The sequence below is a fragment of the Ranitomeya variabilis genome, chromosome 7, assembly GCF_051348905.1.
Source record: "Ranitomeya variabilis isolate aRanVar5 chromosome 7, aRanVar5.hap1, whole genome shotgun sequence".
Classification (NCBI taxonomy): Eukaryota; Metazoa; Chordata; class Amphibia; order Anura; family Dendrobatidae; genus Ranitomeya; species Ranitomeya variabilis.
In genome coordinates, this window is record NC_135238.1 from 162,019,962 (window position 1) to 162,032,149 (window position 12,188).

The window sequence follows — 12,188 nt, forward strand, 5'->3', positions numbered from 1 at the left end:
AGAACATAGCCCAGCATACATATGAACTAGCTCTTGGAAGGATGGAAACTTAAACTGACCATGAACTAAACCTGCCGCACAACTAACAGTAGCCGGGTAGCGTGCCTACGTTTTATCCCTAGACGCTCAGCGCCAGCCGGAGGACTAACTAATCCTGGCAGAGGAAAATACAGTCCTGGCTCACCTCTAGAGAAATTTCCCCGAAAGGCAGACAGAGGCCCCCACATATATTGGCGGTGATTTTAGATGAAAATGACAAACGTAGTATGAAAATAGGTTTAGCAAAATCGAGGTCCGCTTACTAGATAGCAGGAAGACAGAAAGGGCACTTTCATGGTCAGCTGAAAACCCTATCAAAATACCATCCTGAAATTACTTTAAGACTCTAGTATTAACTCATAACATCAGAGTGGCAATTTCAGATCACAAGAGCTTTCCAGACACAGAAACGAAACTGCAGCTGTGAACTGGAACAAAATGCAAAAAACAAACAAGGACAAAAGTCCGACTTAGCTGGGAGTTGTCTAGAAGCAGGAACATGCACAGAAAGGCTTCTGATTACAATGTTGACCGGCATGGAAGTGACAGAGGAGCAAGGTTAAATAGCGACTCCCACATCCTGATGGGAACAGGTGAACAGAGGGGATGATGCACACAAGTTCAATTCCACCAGTGGCCACCGGGGGAGCCCAAAATCCAATTTCACAACAGTACCCCCCCCTCAAGGAGGGGGCACCGAACCCTCACCAGAACCACCAGGGCGATCAGGATGAGCCCTATGAAAGGCACGGACCAGATCGGAGGCATGAACATCAGAGGCAGTCACCCAAGAATTATCCTCCTGACCGTATCCCTTCCATTTGACCAGATACTGGAGTTTCCGTCTGGAAACACGAGAGTCCAAGATTTTTTCCACAACGTACTCCAACTCGCCCTCAACCAACACCGGAGCAGGAGGCTCAACGGAAGGCACAACCGGTACCTCATACCTGCGCAATAATGACCGATGAAAAACATTATGAATAGAAAAAGATGCAGGGAGGTCCAAACGGAAGGACACAGGGTTAAGAATCTCCAATATCTTGTACGGGCCGATGAACCGAGGCTTAAACTTAGGAGAAGAAACCCTCATAGGGACAAAACGAGAAGACAACCACACCAAGTCCCCGACACAAAGCCGAGGACCAACCCGACGCCGGCGGTTGGCAAAAAGCTGAGTCTTCTCCTGGGACAACTTCAAATTGTCCACTACCTGCCCCCAAATCTGATGCAACCTCTCCACCACAGCATCCACTCCAGGACAATCCGAAGATTCCACCTGACCGGAGGAAAATCGAGGATGAAACCCCGAATTACAGAAAAAAGGAGACACCAAGGTGGCAGAGCTGGCCCGATTATTGAGGGCAAACTCCGCTAAAGGCAAAAAAGCAACCCAATCATCCTGATCTGCAGACACAAAACACCTCAAATATGTCTCCAAAGTCTGATTCGTCCGCTCGGTCTGGCCATTAGTCTGAGGATGGAAAGCAGACGAGAAAGACAAATCTATGCCCATCCTAGCACAGAATGCCCGCCAAAATCTAGACACGAATTGGGTTCCTCTGTCAGAAACGATATTCTCCGGAATACCATGCAAACGAACCACATTTTGAAAAAACAGAGGAACCAACTCGGAAGAAGAAGGCAACTTAGGCAGGGGAACCAAATGGACCATCTTAGAGAAACGGTCACACACCACCCAGATGACAGACATCTTCTGAGAAACAGGAAGATCCGAAATAAAATCCATCGAGATGTGCGTCCAAGGCCTCTTCGGGATAGGCAAGGGCAACAACAATCCACTAGCCCGAGAACAACAAGGCTTGGCCCGAGCACAAACGTCACAAGACTGCACAAAGCCTCGTACATCTCGTGACAGGGAAGGCCACCAGAAGGACCTTGCCACCAAATCCCTGGTACCAAAGATTCCAGGATGACCTGCCAACGCAGAAGAATGAACCTCAGAAATGACTTTACTGGTCCAATCATCAGGAACAAACAGTCTACCAGGTGGGCAACGATCAGGTCTATCCGCCTGAAACTCCTGCAAGGCCCGCCGCAGGTCTGGAGAAACGGCAGACAATATCACTCCATCCTTAAGGATACCTGTAGGTTCAGAATTACCAGGGGAGTCAGGCTCAAAACTCCTAGAAAGGGCATCCGCCTTAACATTCTTAGAACCCGGTAGGTATGACACCACAAAATTAAACCGAGAGAAAAACAACGACCAGCGCGCCTGTCTAGGATTCAGGCGTCTGGCGGACTCAAGATAAATTAAATTTTTGTGGTCGGTCAATACCACCACCTGATGTCTAGCCCCCTCAAGCCAATGACGCCACTCCTCAAAAGCCCACTTCATGGCCAAAAGCTCCCGATTCCCAATATCATAATTCCGCTCGGCGGGCGAAAATTTACGAGAAAAAAAAGCACAAGGTTTCATCACGGAGCAGTCGGAACTTCTCTGCGACAAAACCGCCCCAGCTCCGATTTCAGAAGCGTCGACCTCAACCTGAAAAGGAAGAGCAACATCAGGCTGACGCAACACAGGGGCGGAAGAAAAGCGGCGCTTAAGCTCCCGAAAGGCCTCCACAGCAGCAGGGGACCAATCAGCAACATCAGCACCCTTCTTAGTCAAATCAGTCAATGGTTTAACAACATCAGAAAAACCAGCAATAAATCGACGATAAAAGTTAGCAAAGCCCAAAAATTTCTGAAGACTCTTAAGAGAAGAGGGTTGCGTCCAATCACAAATAGCCTGAACCTTGACAGGATCCATCTCGATGGAAGAGGGGGAAAAAATATATCCCAAGAAGGAAATCTTTTGAACCCCAAAAACGCACTTAGAACCCTTCACACACAAGGAATTAGACCGCAAAACCTGAAAAACCCTCCTGACCTGCTGGACATGAGAGTCCCAGTCATCCGAAAAAATCAGAATATCATCCAGATACACAATCATAAATTTATCCAAATAATCACGGAAAATGTCATGCATAAAGGACTGAAAGACTGAAGGGGCATTTGAAAGGCCAAAAGGCATCACCAAATACTCAAAGTGGCCCTCGGGCGTATTAAATGCGGTTTTCCACTCATCCCCCTGCTTAATTCGCACCAAATTATACGCCCCACGGAGATCTATCTTAGAGAACCACTTGGCCCCCTTTATGCGAGCAAACAAATCAGTCAGCAGTGGCAACGGATATTGATATTTAACCGTGATTTTATTCAAAAGCCGATAATCAATACACGGCCTCAAAGAGCCATCTTTCTTAGACACAAAGAAAAAACCGGCTCCTAAGGGAGATGACGAAGGACGAATATGTCCCTTTTCCAAGGACTCCTTTATATATTCTCGCATAGCAGCATGTTCAGGCACAGACAGATTAAATAAACGACCCTTAGGGTATTTACTACCCGGAATCAAATCTATGGCACAATCGCACTCCCGGTGCGGAGGTAATGAACCAAGCTTAGGTTCTTCAAAAACGTCACGATAGTCAGACAAGAATTCAGGAATCTCAGAGGGAATAGATGATGAAGTGGAAACCAAAGGTACGTCCCCATGCATCCCCTTACATCCCCAGCTTAACACAGACATAGCTTTCCAGTCGAGGACTGGGTTATGAGATTGCAGCCATGGCAATCCAAGCACCAACACATCATGTAGATTATACAGCACAAGAAAGCGAATAATCTCCTGATGATCCGGATTAATTCGCATAGTTACTTGTGTCCAGTATTGTGGTTTATTACTAGCCAATGGGGTGGAGTCAATCCCCTTCAGAGGTATAGGAGTTTCAAGAGGCTCTAAATCATACCCACAGCGTTTGGCAAAGGACCAATCCATAAGACTCAAAGCGGCGCCAGAGTCGACATAGGCGTCCGCGGTAATAGATGATAAAGAACAAATCAGGGTCACAGATAGAATAAACTTAGACTGAAAAGTGCCAATTGAAACTGACTTATCAAGCTTCTTAGTGCGCTTAGAGCATGCTGATATAACATGAGTTGAATCACCACAATAAAAGCACAACCCATTTTTTCGTCTAAAATTCTGCCGTTCGCTTCTGGACAGAATTCTATCACATTGCACATTCTCTGGCGTCTTCTCAGTAGACACCGCCAAATGGTGCACAGGTTTGCGCTCCCGCAGACGTCTATCGATCTGGATAGCCATTGTCATGGACTCATTCAGACCCGCAGACACAGGGAACCCCACCATAACATCCTTAATGGCATCAGAGAGACCCTCTCTGAAATTCGCCGCCAGGGCGCACTCATTCCACTGAGTAAGCACAGACCATTTACGGAATTTTTGGCAGTATATTTCAACTTCATCTTGCCCTTGAGATAGGGACATCAAGGCTTTTTCCGCCTGAAGCTCTAAATGAGGTTCCTCATAAAGCAACCCCAAGGCCAGAAAAAACGCATCCACATTGAGCAACGCAGGATCCCCTGGAGCCAATGCAAAAGCCCAATCTTGAGGGTCGCCCCGGAGCAAGGAAATCACAATCCTGACCTGCTGTGCAGGATCTCCAGCAGAGCGAGATTTCAGGGACAAAAACAACTTGCAATTATTTTTGAAATTTTGAAAGCAAGATCTATTCCCTGAAAAAAATTCAGGCAAAGGAATTCTAGGTTCAGATATAGGAACATGAACAACAAAATCTTGTAAATTTTGAACTTTCATGGTGAGATTATTCAAACCTGCAGCTAAACTCTGAATATCCATTTTAAACAGGTGAACACAGAGCCATTCCAGGATTAGAAGGAGAGAGAGAGAGGAAGGCTGCAATATAGGCAGACTTGCAAGTGATTCAATTGAAAGCACACTCAGAACTGAAGGAAAAAAAAAAAAAAAATTTTCAGCAGACTTCTTTTTTCTCTCCTTTCTCTGCCAATTAATTTAACCCTATGTTGGCCGGTCAAACTGTTATGGTTCTCAATGGCAAGAGAACATAGCCCAGCATACATATGAACTAGCTCTTGGAAGGATGGAAACTTAAACTGACCATGAACTAAACCTGCCGCACAACTAACAGTAGCCGGGTAGCGTGCCTACGTTTTATCCCTAGACGCTCAGCGCCAGCCGGAGGACTAACTAATCCTGGCAGAGGAAAATACAGTCCTGGCTCACCTCTAGAGAAATTTCCCCGAAAGGCAGACAGAGGCCCCCACATATATTGGCGGTGATTTTAGATGAAAATGACAAACGTAGTATGAAAATAGGTTTAGCAAAATCGAGGTCCGCTTACTAGATAGCAGGAAGACAGAAAGGGCACTTTCATGGTCAGCTGAAAACCCTATCAAAATACCATCCTGAAATTACTTTAAGACTCTAGTATTAACTCATAACATCAGAGTGGCAATTTCAGATCACAAGAGCTTTCCAGACACAGAAACGAAACTGCAGCTGTGAACTGGAACAAAATGCAAAAAACAAACAAGGACAAAAGTCCAACTTAGCTGGGAGTTGTCTAGAAGCAGGAACATGCACAGAAAGGCTTCTGATTACAATGTTGACCGGCATGGAAGTGACAGAGGAGCAAGGTTAAATAGCGACTCCCACATCCTGATGGGAACAGGTGAACAGAGGGGATGATGCACACAAGTTCAATTCCACCAGTGGCCACCGGGGGAGCCCAAAATCCAATTTCACAACACAGAGGGTGTTGTAGAGGAAGAGACAGTAGGGTCTCTGTTAGGGGTGGGATCCTGACAGAGGCTTGGCAACGAGAACGAACGTAACGGGACCGTGCCTGCTCCGGGTAGCGGCGGTGCCCAAGAAAGGATTAGAAGAGAGATAGATTGTGCTGAGTGAGAAACAAGATCAAAGCGATAGGAGAATACCAGTAGGAGTCGTGCTGTAAGACCGAGGCAACATTCTACTGAGGCGCATAACCGGTGGCCGGAACGCCGAGAGAGTATCATAATATCCAGCTTCAAGCAATACTCTAAACAGCGGCAGGACAGTCAGTCTCAGGCGGGCTGTCTAACTTAAATCACCTATGAAGTCTTGGGGGGCAACTTGTGGAGAGGGGCGTCTCTGGGGTCCCGGAAGAGCTCCGAGCCTACCCGTCAAATGGGTGCCGTTCCTACCCGAACCTCAGGGAGGGACGGAGGATTAGCAGAACATCATCTAGTCGAGTTGTGAGGGAACTTAAGAAACAGACACAACAGTTGTGGGGACTTTCCGTAAGCACAGCAGGGAAGGACCACAACACATAGCGCAAGCAGGAAGGCACAGATTTCCACCTGTGAAGAGAACTCTGGAGGTGCCATTGGACCGGCCGGACTTGCGCAGCCTGGTAAACCGTATTCTGGACTGAGGACTCAGAGATCTTCAGTAAAGAGGTAAAGAGACTGCAACCTGGTGTCCTCGTTATTTACCGCGACCTGCACCTCACAATTGCACCGTTACACCACCACTTATTGCACCGGACGTCCCCCACTGACGGACAGGGCCACGGACCGGGTCTAGCCACCGTGACAACCCCAGAACTGAACAGAGACTCTCAGAGGCCCGGCTCCGGGTATCCCTCGGCCCTGCGGCGGTGTGGGGGCGCTCCACATGTATATACACACACATTGCACACACACATGTATATACACACTCATTGCACATACAAATGTATATACACACACATTGCACATACACATGTATATACACACACATTGCACACACACATGTACAGTATATACACACACATGTATATACACAAATATGGAACATACACATGCATATACACAAATTGCACATACACACGTATATACACACACATTGCATATACATATATATGCACATACAGCACATACTGTACATACACATGTATATACACACACTGAATACAAGTGCTGGGAGGTGCATAAAAAGTGGGGGCCCTAAGCAATTGCCCAGTTTGCCCTCCCTCCCGCTTCCAACTTCGGCCCTGGTCTTATTTTTGGAGTAGGGTTAATATTTCAAGAATACTCCAATAATCCTCTAAAGTCACGCTAAGGCTTATTTTTGGAGTAGGTTTGATTTTTGCGAAAACATGGCAGCAGGTATAAGAGTGCACTGCGTCCAAATATATACTGGTATGTAGTAAACTGCTATAATCCTTCTAGTTGTGAGTGCTGGTAGCTGGCATGTTGTGGTTATATCTACACCAATGCAGATGATTTGGAGATGTATATCAGAATAAACAAAAAATAATAATTATATAACGACATAAAAAATGATCATAGTGAATTACCTTGGGTGGAAGGCTGGGGATCTTTATAGTGACAACAAGAGAAAACTCCTCTGGAAAGAGATGACAGTTTTTGAAGAGACGTGATGATGGAAAACTAAGCACATGTGGCATTGCAGCAAGGCGAAACCCACGGGCTCCCTGAGACTGCACCATCCGTAACCCTGGTAAGGACTTGTTGGGGAAGATGACTTCTGACAATATGTCCAGTGGTAGAAGATCTGTGGCGAAATTAAAACAATAATGCTAATTATTCTGTCGAAGCGTGATGCTTTTATAGGCACATCTATTCATTCTAAAATAAATTATTTATTTAGATGGTATGGTTCAAGGTATTTTTTTATGCTCAAAGGGGTTGTCGCGTGAACAAAGTACATTTTAATTAATAGATCTTGGAATAAAAATCAGTTCCACAATTTGATGTGTTAAAAATGTTTCTGTGCTAAAATAGCCCCTGGCTGTGTCTGACAGTGCAAGAGCATGGTCTGATCATAGCACAGCTCCTGGGCAGGGGAGGAAGCAAAAGAAAGTACCATATACAGACAGGACAGCAGGAGCACAGCTGCTGCTTTCTGTGAGGTAAAACAATTTACTGCCTGTTTTTATACATGTTTTATCTCACAGAAAGAATCAGCTGTGATCCCATGCTGTCCTGTCTGTATACTCTTTTGCTTCCCCCCAGCCCAGGAGCTGTGGTATTATCAGGCCATATTCCTGCACGGTAAGGCACAGCCATTACACAGTACATAGCAGAGGTTATTTCAGCAAAGGAACATTTTTTAACACATCCAATTGTGAAACTTATTTTTATTTCAAGATCTATTCACAAAAATGTACTTTGATCGAGGGTCAACCCCTTTAAATGATCGACGAGACATACAGTACAAAGATTTCAATATCAAACAACATTGTACGTTTATATATTTATTTTGCACTGTATAGGTGATGGCTTATGCCGATCTTATAAAATGATTACTAGGATGTGCCATCACTTTATTGAACAGGGCAATACACAGCAGCCCTTATGGCTACCCAGCTATGTGAAACCAACCCTGCAACCCCTTAATTCACAGGATCAGTAGAAGCCCCAGATAGTGGACCCCTTTTTATCATAAAGTGACACCATATCTTAGCAATATGCCATCATTTTATAAGATGAAAAAAGCACTTTAAAACACTTCACAAATTCTCTGTATCACAGGCCTAGAGATTACAACCTAAGCTACATGCAGAGCAGCACATGGAGTTCCTATTAAGACTTTCAGACACAGTAAATGGCTGTCGGCCGAGCCAGGCTTTGGCCGTTCATTCCACAGTCAGCCGTCTTAGTCAACTCTACCAAATACCGGGGTGCACGTTTGGTCGAGCGCTCCTGTGTTCTCTATGAAAAGGCCACAGATAGACATCTCGGCCAGTGGCTTATATCCAGTTCAAAATCAATATGCCAAATAGGCATCTTCACCGAAAATCAGCCTGCACCCCATACTCATTAGACTGTTGGTCAAACTTGTCAATGTTGGTGGATGCGGACCGGACGACATTAGTTTAATTTTGGGGGTGCTATACAGATATACAGGCACTTCTTGATACATTTTTGAGGCACTGCATTCTCCCCTAGAAGCAAAGTCTTTAGGGAAGTATATCATAAAGCAGCATGTAATTCTTTAGGTCAGTTTTGAACATTAATTTTTCACATCGCGATATTCAAATTGACTCAAGGATTGTAGGAGAGTGTAAAATGAAAGATTAAATTTTCCAGCATTGTGTACTATTTGTGATTAAAGACTGACATCTACTGTTCCGACAAAACCCTGCAGAACGAGAAGAAAGAGGACGTGTTGCAGGGAGGACGAGTCTAGATGAAGCACCTGGTCGGGTTAACCTGATGACTCAGTTCCTTGGTATAAGAACCCAGGGCGCCAAAACAGGAGCAGATTTGATGTCAGGAGAGGAGACAATCAGGATATCTGTTGAGGAAGACGCTGAGGTCAGGGTCCTAGGCCGTGGCAGGAAGCATGAACCAGTGGGCCGTGGCATGGCTGGAAGCAGAACCCAGGTGGTGCCAGACAAGTTCCGAAATCAACACAATGCCTGTCAAAGCCCAAAGACCAGACCGGCACTGGTCAAGACCTAGAGTCTAGACGAGGCCACTGAAGAGCCAATTGTCCAGCCCTCATCCCGCAAGGTATGAGAGACATCCAGAGTCAGTCAAGCCATGCAGATCTGTGAGAAAATTAATTCTGCTCAGGGTGGATTCCTGTGGTGGTGAACAGGAGGTGTCAGTGAGCTGGCCGTTACTTACGCTAATGACGTACAGTGCATGGGTCAGTCGAGGGTGTGTGCAAGAGACGGGGTGTGGACCATCCAGAATGCGAAAGGCACAGAGAGCATTAATTGGTGTCATCAAAAGGACTTGAGGCCTAGCGGGAAGAACCGGAGACCCCGACAGGGCCTACTGTATAAAGGGGATCGTTATATTGGTATGTTTAGGACTGTGGAAATTGCTCGCATTAGAAGTGGGATATATATGACAGTGAAATCCCTCTGTTGGAGCTATAGTGTGATGATAATAACTGTGATATTATTGTATATTGAATATTGTACTCTGTACATACCCTGTTATCCTTGAATAACTCTTTATTCAAATCACCCTTTTCCCATGTTCACACCTGATGAATAAATAGATAAGTTGGTTACTTCCGCCTTGTCATTGTCTGCGTATTGCATACCAGTCACCTGCTTAACAGGTCTTCTGACATGAATGCAATGATGTACAATAATAAATTGTATTGTGGTACCGTGTAATGTTAACCAGAAAAATCGATGTGAACACTTTGCTGCCCAATGATAACAAAAGTATTCTAGGAGTGATTCCTTTATTGGTTAACCAGAAAATAATATGTTTGCAAGCTTTCAGAGCACAGAGGCTCCTTCTTCAGGCAGGATTACAAATAGATTGATAAGAAAAAACACAACATTTAGGCCATGTGCACACGTTCAGGATTTTTCGCGTTTTTTCATGTTTTTTCGCTATAAAAACGTGATAAAAACGCGAAAAAAACGCTAACCTATGCCTCCTATTATTTACAGTGTATTCCGCATTTTTTGTGCAAATGTTGCGATTTTTTCCGTGAAAAAATCGCATCGCGGAAAAAAAAGCAACATGTTCATTAAAAATGCGGAATTGCGGGGATTCCGCACACCTAGGAGTGCATTGATCTGCTTACTTCCCGCACGGGGCTGTGCACACCATGCGGGAAGTAAGCAGATTATGTGCGGTTGGTACCCAGGGTGGAGGAGAGGAGACTCTCCTCCACGGACTGGGCACCATATAATTGGTCAAAAATAAAGAATTAAAATAAAAAATAGTCCTATACTCACCTTCGATGTCTTCCCGCCTCTCAGCTGCATGCTGCCGCTTCGGTTCCTGTAGCTGTTGTGCGGTGAAGGACCTGCGATGACGTCACGGTCCTGTGATTGGTCGAGACCGGTCATGTGACCGCTCACGTGACCGCGACGTCATGGAAGGTCCTGCGCGCACACACCATCTATACGGAACGGACGCCGGTGAGGAGATCAGCTGTCTGCGGGTGAGTATAAGCATTTTTTTTATTTTTTTTATTATTTTTAAACATTCTATCTTTTACTATAGATGCTGCATAAGCTGCATCTATAGTAAAAAGATGGTCACACTTGTCAAACACTATGTTTGACAAGTGTGACCAACCTGTCAGTCAGTTTTCCAAGCGATGCTACAGATCGCTTGGAAAACTTTAGCATTCTGCAAGCTAATTACGCTTGCAGAATGCTAAAAAAAACGCGAAAAAAACGGAAAAAAAACGCAAAAAAAAAATGCGGATTTCTTGCAGAAAATTTCCGTTTTTCTTCAGGAAATTTCTGCAAGAAATCCGGACGTGTGCACATAAGGAATACTACTGTAGAACATTTGATCAAGGGGAGGGAGGTGTGATGCCTCATAAAGATAACCCAAGGAAATCAAATTAGGCAGTGGGAATAATGTTCTTAGTTATCTGGAGTCCATCTGGTGGAGGTGTGAATTGTATCCATGTGGTGACTCATAAATCCAGATGTTAAATTGAGTCCTACTGTCAAAGAATTGAATATCTTCATTAATTTGAATTCCCAAATTTTTCTTTCTCTGACATGAATGCAACAGATTCTTATATGCCTGTGAGTCTGTTGAGTTTGAATTAGGAGACCCACCGTGGACGGTCTGTACATTGCAATCCGTACCTGGATGCCTGAAGCAAAATATGCTACACGACCTTAAGCAAAATCTGTAAAATAAGAACAATTGTGGAGGTGTTCTCCCTTAGGCCTCCTTCACATGTCCTTTCTTGCAGAACGTGGCTTCCTTTCTTTTCACGGATACCACACATGCCCATTATAACCTATGGGGCTGCTCACATCCATGTGTATACATGGACCATGTGTCTGTGTAAACCACCAGGAGACATGTCCATTTTTTTCCAGCAGCAGAGATGACAAGGGCTATGGGTCCGTGACAACCACATACTTAACACAGATGAAACACAGATGTCACATGGATGGCACACACATACACACTGGTGGCCAACAGTAAACCACACAGCTAGGGAAAACGGAACGTGACATGTGTACAGGTTTTACGCATGAAGGGAGCCTTAGATTCTGTGTGCCAAGAGGTTCTCTTCACTCTCCACTTGTCTGATTGTTAATTTAACGTGTTCTTATAAATGTGTATCTACTAATTTATCTTAATTTAATAGACAATTTAAAGATGAGATTAATATTAATTTTCTTAATTAGTTACATGATTATGAAGAAATCTGATAAGACATTAGGAAGTTTTCCGAGTATTTACAGATGTAGAAGGGAAGTGCTCCAAAATGTATATTTTTACGTAGAGATTTGTTT

At 44.7% G+C, this 12,188-nt stretch overlaps 1 protein-coding gene across 3 annotated transcripts in view; it reads right to left on the reverse strand.

Annotated features, from left to right (window-relative positions):
• The window catches only part of TSPEAR (thrombospondin type laminin G domain and EAR repeats), a 292,494-nt gene that overhangs the window by 203,846 nt on the left and 76,460 nt on the right, over positions 1-12,188 (reverse strand). For all 3 annotated transcript variants that reach the window (XM_077272147.1, XM_077272148.1, XM_077272146.1), the window contains exon 2: positions 7,275-7,492. In XM_077272147.1, the coding sequence (XP_077128262.1) occupies positions 7,275-7,492 (218 nt within the window). The remainder of the gene's footprint in view (positions 1-7,274; positions 7,493-12,188) is intronic.